General features: G+C 45.3%; 1 protein-coding gene across 1 annotated transcript in view; it reads right to left on the bottom strand.

Annotated features, from left to right (window-relative positions):
• The window catches only part of LOC118160138 (leucine-rich repeat and fibronectin type III domain-containing protein 1-like protein), a 33,090-nt gene extending 7,557 nt beyond the window's left edge, over nucleotides 1-25,533 (bottom strand). The window contains exons 1-2 of the mRNA XM_035314674.1: nucleotides 25,388-25,533; nucleotides 22,936-23,079 (exon numbers count right to left, since the gene is read on the bottom strand). Of these exons, the coding sequence (XP_035170565.1) occupies nucleotides 22,936-22,976 (41 nt within the window). The 5' untranslated portion in view covers nucleotides 22,977-23,079; nucleotides 25,388-25,533. The remainder of the gene's footprint in view (nucleotides 1-22,935; nucleotides 23,080-25,387) is intronic.

Below are 25,533 nucleotides of genomic sequence, written 5' to 3'. Positions count from 1 at the left end.
CAGCGTTAATGCGTTTGAACAACTCACTGCTGGCACCGATGGGGCTATGCTGGAGAAAAATCAGTCTATGGGATGGAGAGGCTCTGCTGTAACCCAGCAGAGCATGCTTTAGCGGCCGACCTTTGCAATGCACTGCCAAAAGCCATTTCGTCAGCTGCTGGGAAGTCTCTTGCTGAAAATCGTTGATGCTGCTGCCTTGCTCGCCCTCCCCATCGCGGGGGCACGCAGATGCCTTTGCCCGGCAGCTCTCGGCATTCCCAAGGCGTCTGGAGCCTAGGGAATGACTCCTCTGGGCTGCACTGGGAACCCACTGGGAACCAGGGAGAAACTAAATGGGGTCCTTCCAATGGCGTGCCCACACCTCAGCATCCGAATACTTTGCAAAACCTCAGCCCTCTCTCTTAAAAAGAAACAGAAATTCATGGCAGTTTTTAACTCAGTCTCCCCCAAAGTGTTGATGCCACCCAGGGCTGCTAATTTCCTTTTCCTTAGTAAAAGAGGAAGCCGGTTAAACAGATGACCCCTGAGTTTGTACCACCCAACAGCTTCGTCTTCTCTTTATGGAAAAAAAAAAACACCTAATAATGGCTTTATCATAGCACCACCACACATCCCAACTCCTTTTGGAAGCCCCACTGCTGTCATGAAGAGTCAATCCACTGCCTGCAGATACCTTGGCAAGACAGAACAACCAACAAAATGCAAGCAGCACGTGGCAGGGCTCTTTTGCAACAGAAATGCAAAACTCAGGGTTTGTTCAATGTTCCCATCACCCTACCTGCCTTCCACCCTGCTGCCGTCACCCAAAGCAATGACATTTTCACGAGGCTTGCCCAGCATGAAGCTGTTCCCAAAGAGACTTGTAAAGCCCCTCGACATCACGATTAACAACGTCTTTTTTAAACTGCAATTGCTCAGAACAATTCCGCAATGCATACGGCTTGTTCCTGGCTCGCAATTTCTTCTCCTAGCTTGGAGCAGATTCTCTCTCTCTCCCTCCTTCCCTGATTAAAGCATTAAATCAGGAAACTGCGGGTGCCACGAAAGCAGAAGTTTGTAGGAATGAATCCTCGTTGAGCACGCTTGTCGGGAGACGCCAGATCAGTCATCATGGCAAGAAGGAACACAACAGCTACAAAGACCGGCAATTGATTGTGCCCTACCCAAAATGCTTAAAATTATGCTTAAAATCACGGTGGTCCCGAGTTTTTGTGATATCTGCTTGCTCACCTATTTTCTCCTTGACTGCCAAATGATTTGCCCGAAAATACAGAGGGTCAGAAAAGGGCTTCCCGCAGCCATCCTGGGCTTGCCAAAATGGGACATTTGGTTCCCCAAGCCCACATTCCTGTTCTTCTCTTCATGGAATCATCTGGGCTAGAAAAGACCTCCAAAATCATCATGTCCAAGACCTCCAAAATCACCACGTCCAGCCTGACCCACCAAGTCCCAACACTACAGCACATCCCTTGGGGCCACATCCACACATCTCTGAAATACCTCCAGGGGTGGGGACGCCACCTCTTTATTAACACAAAGCTATAGACACCCCTCATAATTCAGTATTAACCTGACCACACTTAATGGAACTTATTCAACAGGCTCTACTGTAATTCCTAATTAGCCTTAATAACTGGGATGCTGTCCCAGAAGCGTATTTGGGCTCCTGATATAAAATTCTTCTAACAAGGCTGCTACGGAGGATAAAGAGAAGTGTGTTGGATGCATCTTCTAAGATGACACAGCAGTTCAAAAACTCACCCAGATAATTAACACGCACGTCAGCCAACCAAAGTCTTATGAGAAGGTCATTACTGTGCCTCCACGTGGCGGTGAGCACGAGGTTTATTCCTAATCCCTGTGTTTGTCACTGGCCAGAGTATGTCGAGAGGCTGACACGCTGCCTTCGAGCACAAAAAGCGTGCAGAAAGTTAATCCCGACTGGCATTTTCATTCAAAAAAAATTAAACAAAAGGTGCAGCAGAGAGGGGGAACAAAAGAAAGCAGCATGTTAGCTACACTTGGACCTTCGTGGGTAAAGGATTCAGAAGCATTTAGGGGAGGAAAAAAAAAAAAATCAAGCTCCTCAAAGGCCGTAGCAAACTGAGCATCAAAACCTACCACCGTTCCCTTCAGAAACAAATGCTAAATATTTAATAAGACAATAAGCTGCCACACAAGGCTTAAAAGGCTATTTTACTCCTCTTTGAATTATGAATCCCATGCAAGCGACCCCTCCACCGCAAAAAAAAATGTGGTACGTGTGTATAACAATTAATTTCTGACCGCTAAGCATCCCTTGGATACAGCACTGATTTCAGCTTTGCTGTTGAGAAGTAGAAGTGAAGAGGATTTTTTTTTTTTGTGGTCTTACTACAGAGAAAAGAGTTGAGTGCTCTGGTGAGACAGATGGACAGACATTTGGCAAGACCTGCAGCCTTCAACAGAAAGGGAATGCGTCTCTATAATCGTACAAGCATCTGCTACACATGAGAGGAAATCCAATACCAGCTAGAAAATGAGCCCTCTCAGGGTCCCGGGGGAGCAGCTCCTTTGTGAAATGCTCGCAATCCTCCGAAAAAGGCTGGAGTGGAGAGTGGTGCACGTAGAGACGAGATCACAAGTTTGTGCCTTGTCCTTTCATGTACCCTGCAAGTAGGATGAGGAGTCCTACAACATCAGCAGCAGCAAGAGAGGATCGGTGGAATGTGAGAATTTACACCATGAGGGACTGATAAAGTGTTACTCCCCCCCCCCAAATCTGGCTCCATCTGACTCCCTAAGGAGACAAACCCACCACAAGGGTTGCTGAACCTTCAGAGCTTTGCTTACCAGTAAAAGTAAAAAAAAAAAAAAAAAATAGAGCGGGGGGGGGGGGGGGGGGAGGCTAAAGAAAAGCAAAACGAAGCCTGTGTTTTAGTATTTGTTTTTTTTTTAAATAATTTCAAATTGGATTATCAAGTGACATAATGCCTTCTTGCTTCTGGTATGCGTAACACGCGCTGCAGGAGCAGCCAGCAAAGGGAGATTATTTATGAGCGCCAATTACTCTGTTTTTGTCACTTATCTTGATTTCCACTGCAGAGATAGCTGTCTTCACGACTCAAGCAATAACAAACAATAAACCCCAAAAGGCTTTCATTTCAGAAATGAGAAATCCAACTGGAACACGCTTGCTCTAACACAGAGATCTCGACCCTACGCAGGAGCTCAGGATGGATTTGAGCAGCTAATTAATCACCCACCCTCTTACAGAGGCTGTTGCAGAGCTCTCCTGTACCTAAAAGCCTTTTTTTTTTTTTTTTTTTTCCTTTTTCCACCAGAGAAATTCCTTAGATGACAGCGCATGGAGACAGAAGTATTTTTAGAAATAGGAAGCACGCTGCTGAACGTCTCCGGCGCACGTTTAATCAGTGCTCAGCCAGCCTGGCTGAACGTGGCTTGCGAGTGTTTGTATCCAAATATGATAGCTTTGTTTGGTTTGGGTTTTTAAACATGCCGTTCTTCTTCTCTTAAGCTGAGGTTGAGCCTGTGACTAGGAGCAGAGGAAGAAAGTGCCTTGGCAAAATCCACTGCTGTTTAGAGATAGCTAGATAATTAAGCCATTAATTCAAACATCTGCATTATCGCATAATTGCCTCCAGGCAACACTAAACCTCAGCTTTTTGTGGTTTTCAGAGGCTGGTTAAGGACACTTGTCCCCTTCCAAAGGTTTCTTGCAGCTGCAGTCTCCCGGTTGGTCTCATTTTCCTGATGCAGAAGAAGAAGAAACCAGAACTCAGCCCCTCAACATCTGCGCTACGCGTAACACCCAAGGGGCTGCTTAAATAGCAGGAATTGTACGCATCAAAATGTGACGTACACGGGTTTTTCTGGATAATATCCAGGCCCCAATGAGCTTAACCGTGCTGCCTGTTCATGCTGGCTGGGGTGAGGGCGTCCACAGGAGCTCATGAAAACAGCCACTGGCTTAGCATCACCTCTAGCACGCCTGAGCTGCCTCTGCTAGACGGGGGCTGTCAGTAAGCCAGCAAGATGTTCTCATGTTGTGCATGGATAAAAGCATCGAGGGCATCTCTTTTATACACCTTATTTCGGTTAAATTGGAGCAGATCGTCAGCACCACCAAAACAACCCCACGCAACGTACAGAAGAAAAAATTACAATATACAATGATCTGCAACATTAAGAATTTACCTAATCCAGGAAGAAAATGAGCTGTTTTTTCAGAATAAGAGCAAGCACGGCTATAAATATTGAATAAGGGTCTAAACACTCTAATTCTCCCCCAAAGCTCTACAATATGCAAATTAGTATTAAAAATGGAAGATTATTTGGAAGTATTCAGTGCACAAGTACTCTGCAAGCACCAGAAATCTCTATTTTCTCTCTAGCACCTGACAAGCAAAAGGGAGCCCAACTCTGCAGGCGTCGTTATTTAGTTATTTAGGAGCACACATGTAACAGAGGAAGACTTTTTCCCCTCCATACAACACACAGCAGTTATGTCATACCCATTACTTATTAAGTCGAACCCATAAGTAATTAAGGAGGCTGCTGTACAGCTCTCGTGGCACCTGTAAATCCTCTCCCTTCACCATAAATATCTTATTTAACTGACAAGGTCGCGTTTTTTGCGCAGGATCAACCACGCCTGACCCGTTTCTGGCAGGTGGTCGTCTTCATCAACACTCATGGTCTCTCGACTGTGCTTCTGCACACTCATCACAACCTTCCCCTCCTAATTAAAATCTCTTCTGCAGGCTGAGAAATGCAAGAGTTGAACTTGAAGGCCAAGCTTTTTGACCTTCCAAAAGCCTAGGACAGTTGCTTTCGAGAGCTGAAAGATTTCCAAATGCTCCTAGTTGGACATAGAGTTAGAGGATTGTTATTTCTGATACCGTTTCTGACACCGTCCTCAGCATGGCTGCTGATTAAATGCTTTGCAGAGCACTATGAGATGTTCCACCTGATGAAAAAGCATTATGGAAATCCAAGCCACTCACTGCTGTGAGATAATCATCAGCAAACTCCTGCCCCTTTTTATTATGTTCATGTAAAATTTTGTTACGCTCCTCCAGATGACTCTAATTGAGCAGACATTAGAAATTAAAGCATACCCAATGCTGTCCTAACCTTGGTGACCTCAAAACTTTATGCTTTCTTATGTTTCTAATAAAAAAAAAATGCATTAAACTTCAATGTTCTGTGCTCTTGGAGGCTACGTCCTTTCTCTAGAACCACTGCTAACCCCCTCTGCAAACCAGAAATGCGTTAGAAGCCAGCAACTAATGCACAGACGCTGAGATTTATTTAACTGTTGGGAGGAAGGGAAATTGAAGCTGCACACATTTTCCAAGGGGTCAGAGAAGATAAAACAAGCCAAGTGCAGCAAACTGCAGCGTGCAGAGTCTGGCTGGGGAATACCTTTTGACAGACAAAAAAAAAAAAAAAAAATAAAAGATAACTAAATGGTTTGTTAAATTCATTTGTCCTTAACCCAACTTGCTGTGAAGTCCATAACTTCATAAATACTATAAAAAATAGATCTATTTTACTCTCTGACGGACTCTGTGACCTGCAGGTTCTGCATCTGACCGGGATCACTTGGCATGCATAAATATTGCCTCTCATTCATGTTCAACAGGATGCTCCAAATTCTGTAGAATTGCAGGTTTTTAACGGGATGTTCCAGAGGTTAATATACTACTGAGATTGTTTCAATTTACCATCGGATAAAATGACTATCTATACAATTAAGTCCATTCTGGTGAATTAATTATCTCAAACCGGAGTAAGCTATTAATAATGAACTGAATTATTCATGCTTCAATTCCTTTGCAATATCTGACCTTCTGCTAATGCATGCACACTCCCAGGTTTGGGTTGGTGTGCTAGAGAAGCACGTAAATCCCTTGCATACAAAGTCCTCGGAAATGCAATTAAAAAAATTAAGGGGGGGGGGGGGCGGGGGTCCAAAAATCAACCCAATTAATCGTCATAACTGGCTGACACTTAACAAGTTAAGGCCTTCTTTGTGTCCCCGCTGACAAAGTGCCTTTGCAAGGCCTGGACCACCATACCCTGGACAAGATTTGCTTTTAAAGTAGTTTAAAGTTAGTTTTAACATAATTTTCTGGATTGAAAAATGTACTAATATCTTCCTGAAAACCTACAGAGCCCAACTAAGCAACGCTGTGAGCATAGAAAACAAATAATAAGATGCAAAATAACAAAATCTAATGACTTGATGGAAAACAAAATAGGTGTAGATGACCTTTGTACAATATCAGTCTGGGGGACTGTATTCATCCTGGCTGTAGTGGCTATTGCCTTTGCTAATTGAAGCACTTAATGTGTTCCAGCTGCTATTCGGGTCAGTGCCCTGTTCTCCAAAAATTGCCTTTTTTTTTTTGCCCTAAATGAAGATTGTTTTCTTTCACACGAACTTAATTCTGAACCAGCTATCTCTGGACACCAAAGAGACGGTAGTTTAAGGCTGGAAGCGCTGCCTGCTTTTTTTTTTTTTTTTTTTTTTTTTTTTTTCAGGGAGACTTTATTGTTATTTAAATTTGTTTGGATGCCTAAATACAAGAACGCTGCTCTGAGGCCTTTAGAGCTTTAGATAAAATATAAACAAATACTATTTAGAAATACTAAAGGGCCCATCTCCCGGTGGAAAAGGGGCTGTTTAAGCTGTTCCTCCTTCAAAGTGACCTCCAAGTTGAGCATCAAATCTGCTTTTTGGGAGCCTGATGCACTTTCTTTAAGGGGTTAGAGGTCCTAGAGGTGACGGATTCTCCTTTTGGACGCAGTGCAGCATTGTGGCCATCCATCCTGAAATTAAGAGGTCCTTTTCCCTTTGGGAATTGCACTTTATCAGCAGTACAAGGAGTGAGGATACTGCAGGGACTGGATCCCAGACAGGGTGGCTTGCTACAGGGGGCAGCCAATTTCTGCACAATTTTTGCAGAAGCTCCTCTCGAAACCAGGCGGAATTGCTAAAAGCCAGGTCTTCCTCCGAAACTACAAGGTGCAGAATAAAACAGGCCCAAACATCCACCGCAGAATACAGGACAAGGCACCCCAAGTGCCCAAGGAAATAAAATTAAATATTGATCTACCACACTATGCACCCCAGTGCTCATAAACCAGTGCCAAATGCTTGGCTGTTAACAGGTCCCACTCCCATTCGCAGGAATTATATATACCCTGACTGTGCAAAACACATGAGATTGACTTTATCTCGGATTAAGCTCATTTTCCCCAAGAATGCATCAAATTGAGCATTTGGGAGATGTCAGAGGCTCTCTGGTCAGAGATTCAGCCTCCCGCCAGGTACTCGGCAGAAGCAGTACATTCTGTTCGACAGCAAAACCGGACCCAAATCCCCAAAATCCAGGAGTACTGGCCTAGTTAAAATGCCGTACCAATCCATTACATTAAATTAAACTCCAGGTTTCTGCAAAGGTGGCTGCTCACGAGCAGCTCTGCAGCAGCAGCCAGGCTGGAGATGGGAATTTCCTCATTTCACCGAAATTCCATGCAAATGAACCCATCCATGCTCCTTCCCCATGGGCCTGGCATGACAAGGCTGAGCCTGATGTTGTAAAGCAGATTTGGGGGATTATTCACAGCATGCAGCTGTGTCCTTCCCATTTTCCCAGTGCTTTTTCCTTCCCCCTCCCCCTTGAAGCTATCCAAAACCTACATCTTGCTTTAAAATAATAATAATAATATTTACAGACCCTGCCACCTCATCTCATTTCAAATATAACTGTCAATTCTGTACGCAAAATGAGTGACTTCGTTAGCTTTACGCTGCCAGAGAAATGAAGATTTCTCCAGGGGAATACAGATGTGCCAGCAACATTAAGAAAAACTCCTGCGCTTCATCATTATGGGGTGGGGGTGGTGGAAATCCTGGGTGCCAATTAAAAGGGTCTGAATATTCATTTTGCTCTGTGAGCTTGGTGAGCAAACAATCTAGACCTCCAGAATCTATTAATGAGCCAAAAACTGTACAATGAGGTGGTTCAAAAGCAAGAAGAAGTCTCCAAACATCATCCCAACCCTTAGGGTCTGCAGTATGGGGTTCTGGGGGTCTTTCAATACCCAGTGCTGCAGAGGTCCTTTCCGTCTTTTTCAGGCCACCAAAACAATCCTGAGATAAAAAAAAAAAAAAAGAGGAGATTTTCACCCTAAAAAAACACCCACAACAGCTTGGCATTGGGGTTTTGTGCCCCTCACCCTATGTTGTACCATGTCTGAGTTTTGAGTTTTACCAGCAATGTCAGCTTACTGCAAGGTTAATTAGGGTCAGGATGCCACTGCTGGGGATGCTTACCCTGGAGGCATCAAGATTCACATTTTGGAAGTTTTGGCCACAGAAACCACATATTTCAGCTCCTCGACGCAGAACGGCTGGCGTGTATTTTTAGTCGCCGTGTGACTTTGACATTTCACCATTTAGCAGACACGGGAAGGGTTATCATGAGTCAACAGCTAGGTGGCAACATAAACCGCAGGCACAGGGAAGAGAGGAAATGCAGAGAAACTTCAAAAAGCTCTTAAAAAAAAAATAATACTGTCAGTCTCAAAACTCCTGACAGATCTGAACAAGGGGAAATTTCAGCTTGAGGCCTTTCTGAAGTTTGATAGACAGCTTAATTGCCTTGCTAAGGACGCCAATTAATTGCAAGAGAGGAACAGTAAGCTGGGGACAGCGGAGCAGCAGCAGAATTTAAAGCCTGAGGTTTTGCAGCAAAAACAAGAGCAGGACAATAAGGAAGAGGAGGACAGACACTTCCCAAAAAAATAAATGAGAAAGGAAAAGCGTGGAGTCTGTGACACCCCTTTTTTGCTGCTTTGGGGAAGGAATAAGGGGGTAAGTGAAGAATTGGGATGCCTGACGCAGACCAGCTCCTCCACCTGTGACACCCCCTTATTCACTGATTTGGGGAAGGAATAAGGTAGAAAATGAAGAATTGGGATGCCCAAATCGGACCAGCTCCTCTGCACCTACACAAGCCACCGGGCTGCTGAGGGTTTTGGTGACGATGAGGATGGAGGAGCTGGACCACAACCATGCCATAGCATCTTGATGGCTTGTGGAGAGGCTCACTGGAACATCAGCTTGCTACCAGCAGCTGCTCCGAAATTGTATTTGTTCACCGTTTTCTAACCTACGGAGCCCCTAATAAATCACCTTGGCTTCACAGCTCCGAAGACGCAGCTCATTAAGCAGGCAAGAAACATGCAGGGCACAGCACTTCCCAACCTGCTTCTGAACAAGCCAAGCAAACACGAAAACACAAAACACCTTCTGGCAAATGAGTTCATCTCCAAGACCACAATCCACGGGGAAAGGTCTCTCTAATCCCCCTCCCCTGACAGAATAGAGCTTGTCCTTAGGGCTCCCATGACCACGGGATGAGGTCTGCGTGTTTTTGGGGCTAATTCTCCGGAAGTAAGTGTCATTTTGACATCTGCTGCTAATATCTGGTCGATGCCATCCATCTGTTGAGGGGAGATTCACACGATGGGTTATAGATGCTGTCTCAATGCCTCTGTAGACCCAGAAACTCACTCTATCAGGAGGATTAAAAAGCAAGAAAACCGACCCCAGAACAAATCCTTTGACTGACAGCAAGGAAAGTGAAATATTTCGGATGAAGAGGTCATAACAGCTTGAGCGAAATACTCCAGCTTCGAGGCCCGCAGCAGGAAAAGACGATGGAGGAATTAAGTTGCACCAAAGGTGATTTCCTTCCCCAAAGCCATGCTCAGATCCAGGAATACTCTGCACTAGCATTTCCTCCTTTGTGATCCCCAGGAAGGATTTAAGAAAGTCAAATAAACTGGGGATCTTTTCAATCAAAATGAAGATTTGCTTCCCCAGCTCCTCTCTCAGAAAGGCAGCGAGCCAAGCATACAAGGAGGAATCAGAAATAAGACAGAAAATCAGAAATCACACAGAAAATACGAAATAGGGTTTATGGTCAGTATCTTACAGAGCTTCCCCTCAATACTGGATATGCTCAATATTTAACGTTCATTTTGTGCATGAGCTCTTCAGCCCTTTATCTGTTGAAATGAATGTTTCCCAAAGCCAGCTGATTTCATGTTTGGGGCTGCACATCACAGGGAAATAATAACCTCTTCTACTGAAAATACAATTGAATTTCTAAATTACACAAAGATTTCAAAAATCTAGTTCCCGTACCTTTGACTACTTCAGGCTAGGAGAAAATCCTGGTTCTTCTGGATTTTATCATGGCCTCAGATTTGTCCTGGCTGTTTACAGTGTTATGGGAGTAACAGAGATGAAAATAATAGATCCTTCACTTTTATTTAAAAAATGCTCCCACACTGGGCTCACTATGCTGTAAATCATAGAAACAGAAATATTTTGCACTCCTTGTTCTCCTCTGAACTGAAGCAACTCAAGATTTACCCCGATGGCCCACCAGGCGTAGACCGGCTGCATTGAGCACCGGGACAGCGAGGGCAACTCAAAGGTGATTAAAAAAAAAAAGGGGAAAAAAAAGTAAAGTGACCATCACGTATCACCATTACGAGCTGCATCATAATTACACGGGTGAGTTAAAGTTTTTTCTCTTGCGCTGTTATTATTTCCAGAAAGAAGACATGAGGATGCTGCAACAGTCCTGCTATTGAGACAAAAGAATTAGTTAATCATCTTGTGAATTAGCGATCACTTTAATTACATCTGGTGTATTCTCATTATCCTCCTACTACGCTACAACATTTGTTTGTTCTTATTCTTTCTTATCCTCTCTTATTCTATTCTTACGCTCTTATTCTCATTATTTTATTATTCTTATTCCCCCCCTCCTCTATTAAGTATGGTGAGAAAATGGTCAATACATTCAGGGCAAAGCAACTGTTTTTTACGGTCCTTAATGAGATTTTGCATAGATATTAATGCCTTTGAGTGGTAAACTGCGGTCTACAGCACATAAAGCAATTTTATTTTTTATTTCTTTTTTATTCCAGACCAACTCAGAGTGCCAGACAAGGAAGGGAGGTGCCAGGCCTGGCTCCTAATCATGATTCCTGCTGCAGCCCTACATCAGCTCGTGGCGTTGATGTTGCTGCAAGTGCTCAGGATCCTCTGCACAGTTTCTGAAATGTCATCACCAGAACTCTTCCTCTACCAACAGCCATCCAATTTATTGCAAAAAAATAATAAGAAAAAAAACACCATGCATTATCACTTTAGTTAACAGAGGAGTTTTAAACCAGTCCTGACGGCGCAAAATCTACATGAGGATTCCCAAAACCCAACAGCAAGACGTTTAGTGAGTTTTGATGGAATAAATCAGCGTTTGCTGACCCCAGAATAAGAAGTAACATCTTCTGCCTGCCTGGAATAGCACATCTGCATGCAGCACCTAAAATCGGGAAGCCTCTGAAGTTTCGCCTCAGGCTCACACCCTTCAGGACACATTCCCCCGTCTCCAAAAGCTTCTCTGCTAAATCTGAAAGGAATCGGTGAGAATTATGCTCAGAACAATACACGCCTCTTAACTCATTCTTTACATCTTTCTTCTGTATCTCAGACCTGAAAAAAATCAGGTCCTAATAGCAAACTGCTGAGCATCCAGAATGTTAAGGTCTCAAATCCTCACCAAACCCCTTTTCTCCTCCATTTTAGAGATGCACACACCCAGGTATATGCCGAAGCCCGTTACAATCCTTGAAACACTACAGAACTCCCAGCAAAGCTGGCTTTGCTCTAGTCAGGCTGATTTCTAGAGCAATGCATAAAGGAACGAGCCGAGGCATGTCACGTCTCGGGGGTTTTTCTTTCAGGGCTCAACCTCCTTCCCACCTACGCTACAGCTTGCGCATAATTTATATGAAAAATGCAGTGCTGTCTTTAAGTGACAAAAAAATCTATACTATCCAAGCTTGGTTTCCTGCTGCCTAATGGCAGCAAGAAATGGCAATTATCCCCTAAAGGTGTAATAAATGGAAAAGAGAAGAGGAGAATAATTGGTAAGGAACCAAAAAAAAAAAAAAAAAAAAAAAAAAAAAAAACACGCTAAAAAATTCAGCTATATGGACCCAGAATGTGCAAATACTTTCCTGATGTTGTGCACCTGCCCTCAATAGCACTGGCTTTGCTTCAAAGTTTTCCCAGCACATGCCTGTGACTTTATAGCAGGCGATGCGAGTGATCTGTACCATGCTACCTATTGGCAAGCTCAGTTAAAATTCTGCTGAAAGTCCTTGGCTGTGAAAAAATCAGAGGTAGAGTCATCACTTAAACACTTTTTCTTTTTTTTTTTTTTTTTTTTTTGCGCCTGTGTTTACCTTGTCATTGTGCAGAAACAAACAAAAACCAAAAAAAAACCACATATAACATAATCCAACACTAACATGAGACAAAGAACCTAAAGCCAGGTTGGATTGCATGATATTTACGATGCCTTGGTTGGAATTCAACCTCAAGAAGGTGGTTTTAAAGCATTATTTATAGAGAAATACAGCCCCTTGGCTCAAAGCAGGGTCACCAACGGCAGGGACCACATTAAATGGACTTGGAATAGCTCCACAACCTGTTCCGATCACCCTTACAATTAAAAAAATAAAAGGGAGGGGGGGGTCCCTAGGTTTAAAGAATTTCATGTATTTCATTCTGCACACAACACCTCTTCTCCTGTCACCAGATAGCACCAGGAAGATCTTGATGCCGGTAACTAATTAATTTTGTTTTGTTAACTTTGTTTTGTGTGAAAAGACGCAAAATACCTACTCCGAGGCAAGGGCAAGGATGACCCAGGCCTTGAGGGTATCAAAAGGATGATTAACTGGGAAACTATTTAATCAAGAAAACCATTTTGTAAGGAAAAATCTGACACAGATGCCCTTGAGTTTGTTATTAATCAACCTGTTGGAAACAATTGGCTGAAAAACACAGATAGGAGCGTTGTAATGTGAACCACTTGTGAACTATGCTCACGATAATCCTAAAAATCATGGACCTAGGCTGTGAGACCCCAGCCCAACAAGGGACCCTTCCCCTCTGAGGACTCACAGAATGATTGCGTCATGTCAGCGTTATGCTAATTATGGAGACAATTAGAAGGGAGAGGATTGCAATGAAACCAAATATTTTATTGGGCAACAATCTGTCCGTCTTTGCATCCTCTCACACGTTGGTTATTTCCCAACCTGAGCCTTCTTTCCTCCAGGCTGAGCAGTCCCAGAGATGCTCCAGGCCCATCATCATCTTGGTGGCCCTTCGGGGGACTCTCCCCAGTCCCTCCCATACTGGGGAACACTGGGATCCCACTGAAGTTCCCACTCCCAGCCCCGAAATGCCACGTCCTTCCCTTGCACCACTTGCTGAGCTGCTCCAAAGACCACACGAATTATTTCCGAAGAACTTGCTCAGAAGGACACTCTCAAAAAAATGCACATTAACTTTCTGGGTCGTACAAAATAAAATCAGCAAGGATACGTCGGGGGTCCACAGAGACCATAAGAAAGAATCAGCAGCCTAATTATTCATCCGCCTTGGCACCAGCAGATGGAAGAGAAGCATTCATCCTTTTCCTTCAAGACAACCCCAAACGATGGCTGAATCCATCTGAAAGAGCGCTCCCCTCCCAGGAAGGGGGCTGCACGTGGTGCCAGCGTTTATTTATTCCACTTTCTTGCTGCTCAGATGGAAAAATGCCCAGGTCAGTCTGCTGCGCTGCAATAACCTTGTTTTATCTTCGACGCCTGTCTCTTCTGTGCCTTTTGTGCATACGCAAGCAGCTCCTCGCGGCGCTATCAAAATAAGTAATAATGGTGTAGCTTGTTTGGGGAGCAAGCTGTACTAAATTATTCCGAAGGCTGATGTCTCAATGAGGAAAAATAAAGGAGCTGTGATTTTGAGATCAAGCAAGTTCAGACCTTTTCATCACGTCTTTAGACTCGCAAATTTGGCTCTCGGAAAACCAGGGGCTATTTCACCAAGTTCTCCTTCTTAAGGGAAAAACCTTTGTTTGAAGCCTGCACGGATGGAGCTGTTTATCTCCCGAATTGTTTCTGGCAAAGAAGCCATTTCTGGTATTACGCGGACTTAAAAACAGTCCGATAGGCAAACACAATCCCGACGGGAATTTAAGGACCTGCACACTTACACTTAATAAGTGGCAGCACTGCTCCAGTAAATCTAGGTTATTGCTGCGGCTCTAATTGCACTGGATCTCTCCTAGACATCGTTTCTCTTCCAGCAGTACCCTGCAGAAAACAACACGCACGGCGCGGCAACGGTACAGAACAACTGCCTGGGCTGGGAGTCAGAGGAGACGACAGCCCAGGTCTAACGAACCGAGCTCCATCCTGTGAGCTGCAGATGTCTGAGATGCCCAGAGAAGAGCATTCATCTCAAGCACCAGAGCAACTGCAAATATTGCGTGGTTACAGGTTTAGCAGGAGCAAGACGAGATGCCATGGGCGCTCCAGCTGTGCAGTGGGCTTCAGTTTAAGGTCAAACTGACTAAAAACTCCCCTGCAAAGCCATCAAGCTTGCAAGGTTCCTCTCCAGTGCAGACCACCCTGACTCCGTACATCTTGCTCAGAAGCAGGAAGCTCCCCATACAACACGAGCTGCTATTAAGCCTCCAAAATGCCAAGCCAAGTTGTCTGGGAAGGAGCCAGCAGCCCCGTTGCTGGATCTCCAGGCACTGCCATGCAAACCATGTTTTATTTGCACCAACAAAAATTATCTGCCGGGTGATTCCCTCCGTTGAACAATGCTCATGTGTCCTCGGTGCCAAGGGAGTCATATATAAAATACCGGGCTGCAGAGGGCAGGCTGAGGTCTCTAAATGCCGTAATGGAGTAATGATCCTGGAGGCAGAGGCCAGAAGCTGGATGGATAGACACCCTCTCATCATTCCAAGTTACATCCTCAAGCAAAGCGAGGCAAACACATACGGAGCAGCAAGGTCACAATTTGCAATTCGTGACCCATAATTACCACTGCTGAAAACAAGGGCAAGGAAAATGAGATGGCAAAGCAGCAGTCCTCGCGTGCACGGAGGGTGCTGGTGAAGCAGGAGAAGGGCAAACCCATGGCACATGACCCACGGCGAGGGGGCTGCTCTGATGTTTTTGGGTAGAGCAAAGCGACCCCCAGCTCGCGGCCAGCTAATCTGGGGTCATGAGTGCTGCTGTAAGATGTAAAAGCAGCATCTAGACTTCAGTCCTATGGGAGGATGGCGGAGAGCGATTGAGAGCCCCATAGTGAGTGCCCCTGTTCTCACCTTGATGATCACCTGGAGGAGCGTGAAAACCTTGTAGTGAAATTCTCCTGTCCTCCCAGACAGAAGAAATAGTGCATCACCACCAGACGTGGCTAAACTGTAATTTAAGGAGGTGCCAGTTTACCCCAAAACCACCAACAGAGATGAGTGGGAGCCATCTGAGGTCTTGGCCATCACCCTCTCCCCCTTAGGATGCCTGCAATGGGGCAAGGTAGGACGCCTCTCGACACACCATCATGGCTTATCCTTGTTCTGCAGACCCCAAAAGCTCCAAAGTTACTTAAGACCAGCACATCCCCTTGGCTAAGAAAGCAAAAAAAGAGTCAGAGCACAATTCAGGAGGATGCAAGGCATACTAGGTGTGCATCAAGGCACGTTGGGACTCTGCATGTGTCAGCATCAGCAACCACAACATCCTTCCACATGAATAATAACACAATTTCTAACACAAAACTTTTCTTTCCTTTTTTTTTTTTTTTTTTTAACCTAGGCTACATTTGAGATTATCTCAAGTGTTAAATATTTTCTTGAAGAATTTCAGATTTTTACAATGTAGGGATACGTGGAACGGGCATTAAACCCGTGTCGTAAAGTGCCTAACCCAACACAGACTGGCTTTACACAAACGCAAATGGTTTAATCTGAATTACATTCCCAGTAGATTATTTGAACTGCACTTAATCCTTGTGTGACCACTTTTGATCATAATTTAAAGGGCTGCAAATCAGGATTAGCTGACTTCGCTCATCGGCAGTGGCTGCTCACATCTGAATTCCAAACAAAATAAATCATCCACTTAGGGATTTATATTGCTCTAACTCCCTCTAAGCTAATGCCAATTTGCTAAAGTCATAAAGCTGTTGGTTTAAGAAGAAGAAAAAAAGAAAAAAAAAGAAAAAAAAAGAAAAAAAAAAGATGAAATGACCATGGAAAACAGCAGTGGAAACCAGACAGGAAAGCAACGATCTTCCAGCACCTGCTGATGTGACCACCAGGACCAGGGGTCCCCTCCCAGCTTTGGGACAGCCCCAAAATTCATGACAGTCCCGATGCATCCCTTATTTTCATTTCTAAGCAAGGTTTTGCATCGCGGGGATGCAAACCGGCCTCTGAGCCGCCTCTCATCCAGCAACAGCCCCTTTGGCCCCTTATTTCACAACAGCCAGCTGGGCGAGCTGACCATAACTACAGAAATAAACTACTTCAACTATTCCTTTTTGCATTTCCAAGGAGTCTAAGGCATGTTTGTACTCTGCAATTAGTAGGAATATCTGAAACACTTCCCTGTACTGCTGAAAGACATCGCATTTTGTCCTCTCCTCTTCTACAAGAGGAAAGAAGTGTGCTCGCAAGCAAAGCCTAGCTTCTGCCAAGTTTTTGCAACTAAAGATAAGTCTCTTCAGGTCCCAGCTAATGATTCTTTTTTATTTTTTTCCCCCTTAATTTACAATTCATCCTGTTCCGAGTGTTTAAGCAAACTCCTTGACACAGGAATCCTAATGCTGCATTTTTGGTCAGCAGCCATAACCACAGAGGTGTCATTAGGAAACAGATTGGAAAGGGGGGGAAAGGAAAAAAATGGGGAAAAAAAATAGGAAAAAAAATTATCCCTCAAATTCCCTAAGACATTTTACTGAGGGATGCAGATACAAAGTAGAATCATCTCTTATAAACATATATTCTGCCAGCTTTTAATAATAATACAATAAAGATGTAAAAAAAAAAACAAACCAACAACTTGCTTTGACAGTCTCCTTTTCAGGAGGATTTGATAAATTGGTGTTTTATAGGCGCAATTTCAGAGCTTCATTTTAACACCATCTAAAAGGCAGCAACGATTGTGTTACATAGCAGTCACAGGTGAATCAGCTTTCGTAAAAACCTTTGCAAACAGCTGAAAAGAAAGAAAATGAGGTAGAGAAATAATGACTATTATACGCAAGAAAGCAACTTTAAAGGATGCAGCATACATCAGGAAAGGCATTACCGTTCTCTTGTTAAATTCAAATACGCTTTGAGATGCAGAAAAGTTCTTTTTTTATATATTTTTTTATTTTTTTTTTATTTTCCCCGAAAGCACCCAGACAAAGGCAAAGGCAAATAGATGGAGCTAATGCCACGGAGAAAATGTAAATGTAGGAGCAGGCAGAGCTCATCACCGCAGCCTTTTTGGGGAGGATTATGTTCTAGTGAGTAAAGAGTAATGAAAACCGTGACACTGAGATTTACTGTACGAAACCTTTCGGATACCCCAGGGTTGTGTTCCAGCATCCCGTGCTCATCTCCTCAAAGCTGGGATCTGCCAAGCTCGGGCTGGTGAGCCAAAACCATGACAGCAAAAGCACGCCACCCTCCTGGGGGTGAAGGCTTTGGGGTATAAAAACATGTTTTTTGGGGGGCAGAAAACATGTTTCTCCCGCAACATCTGTCCCCATCACATTTCCTTCCTTTAGCCCTTGCTGCTTTCCATTTGCTCCTCGTTTAATTGCTAATCCCAATACCTCACCGCGCATCCTGCCTGGATCCCAGCACCCTCCACACCTGGGGAAATGCTTCCAGGACATCTCGTTAGCAGAACAAAAGAGCCAAAGGAGATCCCTCTGGATCTTCCCAAGCCTTGAGCCTATAACTGAGTGCATCTACATTTTAAAGAGAAAGCTTCAAACATATCAAATTGTTCCATTCTTCCAGCAGGCTCTTCTCCGAACCCAGCTCCCACTGTTCCCATCCTTGTCTCCACAAGACATGGCTTCTCAGCACTTTTCTCCAGCCTGGAGGCCACTCCTGGTCCTCTCTTGCTCATTTCTGGCAATTTTTTATTGTGCTGCAAAAATCAGAACCAAGCTGGCTTACTAAGTCATATGGAACACCACGAGTGATGTGATTTCTTCTGCCTGGGTAATATTTGTTGGGGAATGCCACTTTTTTTTCTCATAGAAGGCAGTTTGCAATTCAGATCTTAGTTACAGGGACTCAAGGAAGAGCATTTTTCATGATAAAAAGTGGAGAAAAAGAAGGAAAATCATGGCTTCAAAATGAGGATGGATTAACTTGCCATGGGGTGACGGCTGAGGTTTGGGTGCCTTCAGATAGGAGCGGTGTCACGAAGAACCAAAGCCTTGTCAAGCCTCCTGCCCCCTTTTTCTCTGATTTTGGCTTAAACAGAGAACTTTTGGGGCAATCCAGAAGCAGCTCTATGACCTGGACAGAGGTCCAGAACAAATCGTGTGCTGCTGACATCGCTCATCCTAAAAGATAACCAAAAAAAAAAGCATTTCAGGGGTAAAACTTGACCTAAAGACAAATATTCAGCCCAGTGCTGTGGCAACCTGATGCAGCAGGCTGTGCTTGATGAAGCATTAAGACAAAAACAGGCATCTTGGAAGGGCTCTCAGCATTTTGGCACAGGACTCCCTACACAAAATGCTGTGCTGTCACTCATTCTCATGCAAATATCCCTTAGGATAAGAAAAAAAAAAAAAAAAAAAACACAAAACACAAGGGGGAACTGGCTGTGAGCATCCAGCCCTGGGGCATCCTGCTATTGAAAGGAATTCAAAGGATTAAGCAGTTTTAGAGGGCAGCACCAGCCCTAAAACAAATCTTACAATTTGAGTTGCTCATCAGGAGTTCAGCCTTACAGGAAAACAGCCACAAATTATATTTTATTATATTCAAACTTCATACCCATCCACCTGGAATAGGAGGCAAACTGCAGAGGTCAGGCCAACTTAGCCACCCTCAACCTCACCTTTGATGCAAAATATATAATATATATATAGTATATGGTATTAAGAACGCATGTTTTGGTGTTAATATAATACAGAAAGCCAGCAGCCCTACCCTTGATGCAGAATATATATATATATATATAAAATGAAACTAGGAATGTGTATTTTGGTGTTAATATAATACAGAAAGCCAGCACCAAGCAGGGACATGGACATCTCCAAGCTCTTGACCTGGTTTAGGTGCCTTGCATTTCCCCCACCAATAAAGAACGGGGGGGAAATGTGCAATCACAGCAAAATCCTGGGCTCTGCAATAGCCCGAGCCACACGCAGCAGCCTTCTGCTAGGATTTCTCTGGGTTGCTGATGGCATTGAGTGATGCTGGGGTGTTCAGAGAAAGGGATCTACTCCCAGGTGGATTTAAGAGTCTGTAATTTCAGACAGAAATGGCTTCTAATTACAGTGGGAGAAGGAAGACCTGTGAAAACAGATACTGCTATATGATCTGGCTTCGTTTTTCGATGGAGAGAGGCTCAATTAGCATCCAAATTGCCAATGTGGCCACATTCCCCTGGTCTGTCTAGAAGGACAGACCCAACCACTTGTCCTCCATATGTTTATAAACCATTTCATGGGCACTTCACATCCAGTGAAGAACCCCAAATCTCAGTGGTTTGCACTGATGTCAGCACTCAATCTCCTACCAGCAGCCTAATAATTAGATAAAAAGCCAAGTTCCTCCTAAATTGCAGGTCTGGTTTGGTGAGTATTTGGGATCGATGAGAGGAGTCGAGGTCTAGAAGAAGGCAGTCTTCTTCAAGGCAGCACCACCCCGGTCCCTTTGATGGGAGCTCTACCTCAGTCCATCCTACCAGCTTCATTTTTTAGTTAAAAAAAAAAAAAAAAAAAAAAAAAGAAATAATGCTCTGAAAATTCTCATTTAATAAAAAAAAATCATCAGGGAAACAAGCAGCACTTGAAGCACTCTTGCTGATTCAAGTCTGTTGGGTATGACAGGAACCCAAGCTCTTTTTGCCCTGAAAAGTTGTTTTTTTTTGTGAAATGTTTTAGCCTCGGAGCAGCTGAGCCGGACAGACGGCAGCTCAGAGCAAGGCTATTTCGGAATTCACGAGGACGTCACCCGGGGGACCTGTGCCAGGAGCCGTGCTTTGTTCCAGCTGGAAAGGAGGAGCCGCTCCGCACCTCCAGCCTCTCGTGGAGGCCAAGCGGAGGCAGCAGGAAGGGAGAGGCTTAATTCAAGCAGCCTAAATAGATCAGCGGTTTAAAAGCACAAAAAAGAAAAAAAAAAAAAAGAAAAAAAAGAAGGTGAATAAGGGCTCCCTCTCCCCGTGTTACCCAAGCAAAGGGCACGAAGCAGCTCCCCAGCAGGAGCCACCAGCTGCGGTTGGAGCAGTCGCAGCCCCAGCCGGTGTCACAGCGGCCGTGTAGTGACATGACCTCCTTGGTCCAGGCTTGGCTCGAATTCAGCCCAGACAAGCAAACAGACTGAAAAATATGTCACTGCCACCCATCGCTCATTATTACGCAGAAATACTAAAACCTAGCGCAGAGGACACCAAAAAAAAAAACACAGCAAACCCATGCCATTTGGCAGCTGTTGTATACCATGAATCTGCAGAATAATTTCGGGCAGAATGGGACCTGCAAAGGGCATCCGGTCCAGCCTTAATCCATCCTTCTCTAAGGCTTCCATTGGAGCTGAAGTGAAAGGTGAAGCCTGAACCATTTTCCCAGGCAGAAAAATGAAAAAGAAGGCTTTTTTGAACATAAAGGTCAGCTGGCAAAATAATCCAAGGAGGCCAGCAACGGGAAAAGAAAGACTTCTAATTCATCACAGCCACAAAAGGTCCTCTGCCAACGTGAAAACCAGCACGATCCGGCTCCATCCCGCACATATATATATATCAGTTTGTAGGCAAGGCAGGAGTCACATCACCAGTTTGCTGGGATATTTCTCAAGATTCCTGCAGGAACAGTCCTGTTTGGTTCATTCCAAGAGGTGCACCCCTGCATTTCACTTAGTGCTCGTCCACCACGCCTGTGCTTGGAATCAAGTTGCTGGCTTTGCAAAACCAGCTTCCAGAAGACGTTTTCCAATCAATACGCATTATTTCCATCACAGCCAGGGCTCCCAGCACTCGTCCCAGAAAGCAGACAGGCAAATACGGCTCCGAAATGCAAAGCAAATCCAGCTCAGAGCTGATTCTGCCTCATGTTAGACACGCACGAAGGAAAAAAAAAAAAAACACCACTAGCAACGTGGGCATGAGCTATTAACTCTTTTAGTAGAGCAATTTGGGAGCTTTTTTTACACGCTGCTTGTCTGCCTCCCTCCCACCTCCCATCACTTCCACTCCTCCCCGCAGCCCCAGCGCTTCCCAGCTCCTGGGGTTCAAAGGCAAGTGGAGGTCAGCGTGATCTGCAGCCTCCCGGGAGCAGCCAGTGTGGGATGCACGCGAGCACCACCACTTGCTCCAGCACCGCTGAGATCCCGGCGCTGAGGAGAGCCACCATGGCTCCAACAACGGGAATCGGACAGAAAGGTACCGTAAAATATTTGTTTTAGGGTGGGGGGGGGACCCAAGTCACGAGAGCACTGATGCTGTCATCTAAATTGCATTTCCTCACCTCTCCCAGAATTTAAGGGGGGGAAGAATTAAACAAGAAGACCCAATCCTAAATTTCTCTTTGCCAATGTGCTGCCCAGGTCCAGCCCAGCTCCCCCAAGTCCTTATTTCTGTGGGCATCCATCTATAAGCTGGTCACCACCAGAGATCCCAGAGGGGATGGAAGCAGCCCAGGGGGTGAAGAGTAACCTTCAGAGCCATGCTAGAACACGGAAAGGAGCCCAAATTTCATCCAAGACTGCACACACCTCAGTAAAATATCATCCATTTAAAGCTACCTGCTCACCTGGCCCAGTGCTTGCTTGCCAAATAAAAGGACAATGGGGAAAACACAAGGGAATTACTAAAAAGCCATTTTGGATATATTTGTTCTCCAGAAAAAGTGTATGCTTGCAAGCACCTGGAAAACAAGCAGCTGCTAAAATTGGGCAAGGCTGAAATTTAACAAAAACTTCACGCTTTTACATTACAAAGCCTCGTCTGAAGCTGGTTGTCTGCCACAGAAAATCCATGGGAAGATTAATAATTCAGCTCTGAACGAGAAAAGTCAACGCACAAGGAGCAGCGATTGGAGAAGTTATTTGGTCTTGGCGCTGAGTGCCTACGACAGGGCTCAGCAGAGGCTCAGTGATCCTCGAAATTTGTCTGGAAGTGGGATTGTTACCGATGAGAAAAGAATATGCACATATTTCATAGACACTCTGCTTGACGGTGAGCTCCTGCCACTCTGGGGCCAAGTGCTGGATCAGAGAAGTGGGGATAATAAAATAAAGCAGCCAGTCTCTTCTGAGTTTATAGAGGATCCAGCATTTCCCACCACAACAGAACTCCCTTTACTCAATCCACATCAGTGAAAGAAATCCTTCATGCAGATGATAGCGGTATTTTTTCCCCATTTTTCAAAATGAATTCAATGCTAAATGTCATGTTGTCTGCCCGAGGCACCCGACGCTTAGAAAAATCCCAGTTTGGGATGGGTGAGTGCCCCTCTCACCCAGGGAGAGGGGTTTGTCTCGCAAGCATCTGCCAGAAGCAGATTTTTTGGGTTTTGTTCCTTCTGTGGGACAACACGTGAAGGAAGAAAAGGGGGAAACCGAACAGCAGGAGCATCAGGGGGGATCCCAGCTAAAACTAAGCGGGGCTCAAACAGCAAAAAATAAAAGACCTCTTGGTCCATGCCATGAAGTTCCCCTTAATATCAACCACAACCATCATTAGCTAAAAGTCTTGGGGATGAGCTGAGGCCAGCACACACTTCTCTCATACCTGCAGATGCAATAGGAAGCATTTAGCTTTTGTCCATCCATCTCCTACATCATGCAAAGACCCGGAGCAGACAGGGAGCCTGCCCGGAGCGCCGCCCGCATCGTCCTCGTCTGAGCATCCAGCGTCCCCTCTCCGTGTCCCGACCTGAGGGGCACAGAAAGGATTGGCAGAGTAAGTAAATCTCTATCCAGCCACTGACTGCCACATAATTTCAAGCACATCAGGAGCTACAGAGGTCCTTCTGGCTTTTGGACACCCAAAAAGCACATGTTATGGAGAGAAACCAAATTATTTCAAGCAAATTAGGAGCTACAGAGGTCCTTCTGGATTTTGGACACCCAACAAGCAGGTGTTATGGAGAGAAACCAAAACCATCATGAAGACAGGGGCTGTGAGATGTCAGACTTTTATGGTTTATGCTCATTTAGGAGCACATTTCTCAGGAGCATCCCGCCCCATTCATTTCACCACCAGAAATGATGGGAGCTGCTTTAACCGAGCAGAAAGTTTCACTGATGATGCCAACAGGAGCTGAACACGCTGCTCCTGCCAGGAGCCAACACCACAGGCCATAAATATGTTGATTTAGCCTTCGAGCAAGCTGCCACGCAAAATTCCCAGCACCCGAAGGGCAGCACCCATCACCTCGCAGCCACCCGGGCCCTTTGCTGGGATTTGGGAGCATCAGGCATCAAAGCACAGAGTGGAAATCCCACGGATCAGGATCATGGACCACTTAAAAACAAGCTCTTTTCCTGATCTAATGAAATCCCCACGATGAAACCACATTAAATATTCAGAGTGAGAATAAAACCCGTGTGCTAAGTGGCAACACCAGCTCTAACAGCATGGGACTTTTTCCCCACTGCTCCTCGCTCCACTGTGAGCATTCTGCTCTAACACCACCACTAAAAACACCCCAGCAGCTCGGGAAAAAAAATAGCATAGAGCGATATAACTGAGAGCACCGGTGCAAATCCCAGGTGGGGATGAGATTTCCCCACGTGCACATCGCCAGAGGCACGCGGGCACGGGCCCTCTCGCGGAGAGCGAGGCAGAGGAAAATCCCCCAGCCTCAGCATCAAGAGAGAAAATGCTGCAACTGCCTGCAGCAACGCCGGCGATCGGCGAGTCTCCCGGGTTACCAACTTGGAGAAATCACACGGGAGGTTAAGAACATGTAATTTCTCCCGAAATTATGAGAAGGTGGGGGAAAAAAAAAATAATAACAGTCGGTTGCTTGTGAATTATGGTCATCCAGGCACATTAAAAAATTGAGCGTTAAGTACAACCAATCCTCGCTGCTGCTTTTCTTTTTTTTTTTTCTTTAATAGACTGTAAAAGGTATTTTTTAGGTTTATAAATAGATTAAGCGCCCTGCATGCTTCACAGGAAGAGTTTGCACTCACACACATCCAGCTGCAAAATGCAGACGGCGTGCAAGGATTGCAGGTGGTTTGGGGGCTCCTTCATAGCCAGCCTTCCTCTGCTAGACCACAACCCTGCTTCCACCCCGATTTTCTGGGTAACGTGGCCCAGCACCTCCCAGTTCCTGCCCTGCTCTGCTCTCCAGGTGGGTGAGGATGAAAAGACTCAGGCCAGCTCCACAATCAATGCAGTTTTTTTATTATTATTATTAAATTATTTTTTCTATTTTCTGCAGAGAATCACCTTATGAGGCTCAATGACAGCACCATCACCCCCTTTAAAAACGCTTCGGTACTCAGAGCACCCTTGGGTACCCAGAGCATCCTTCACCCCTTTTTGGAGAGAGAACAAGCCTGGAAGGTCGTGCCCCTTGGATGTGACCTCGAGCTGGCGGGGGCCTCTCTCACACCCCTCCACACCGTCCTCTGGCTGCACATTGCATGCAGAAAGGGCACGAAGCACTCAAGATCCTAAAAAAAAAATCAGGACTGCAAACCAAGCAGGTGTGCAATGCCACCCAGGAGTGATGAAAGGCAAAATATCCCCCTAAAAGCACTGGAAAGCCTCAGTAGCCATCATCCTCACGACTCCGAGCCAGATGGTTTTTTTTTCTCTCTCTCTCTCTTTTTTTTTTTTCCTCCCTCTCTGCAAAAAGCTGCATCGCGGGGCTCGGCGTGCGCCTGCAATGGGCAGGGTGGATCCCACCTCCCTTGGCGGAGACAGGGCAGGCACAGCCGGCAATGACACTGCAATTTATCAACAACTAGTGGGGGGAAAAAGGAAAAAAGAAAAAAAAAATGAAAAAAAAAAAAGAAAAAGAAAAAAAAATATTAAAAAGCCTCTGAGTCCCTCCACCTCCATCATCATCATCATCATTTTCCGCGGTGCTGAGAGCTCCAAAGCGGGAGCAAAAGACGGCGGCATCGCTGCCAAACCGGAGCATCCCCCGGTAGCGACCCCCCCGGACCCCCCTCCCCTTCTCCTTCTCCTCCTCCTCCTCCTCCTCAGCTTCATCCCAGCTCACCTCTCCCCGGGGCCGAGCCTAGCGCGGGGGCGCGCCCCGCGCCGCGCCCGCCGCTCCCCCGCCGCCCATGGTCGCGGCTCCGCTCCCCGCGGAGGCTCCCGCACCGGCGGAGGCTCCCGCACCGGCGGAGCCGGCCCCCGCCGCTG

This window comes from Oxyura jamaicensis, unplaced genomic scaffold (genome assembly GCF_011077185.1).
Source record: "Oxyura jamaicensis isolate SHBP4307 breed ruddy duck unplaced genomic scaffold, BPBGC_Ojam_1.0 oxyUn_random_OJ101964, whole genome shotgun sequence".
Lineage (NCBI taxonomy): Eukaryota > Metazoa > Chordata > Aves > Anseriformes > Anatidae > Oxyura > Oxyura jamaicensis.
This window is presented reverse-complemented; position numbering and strand designations above follow the sequence as displayed.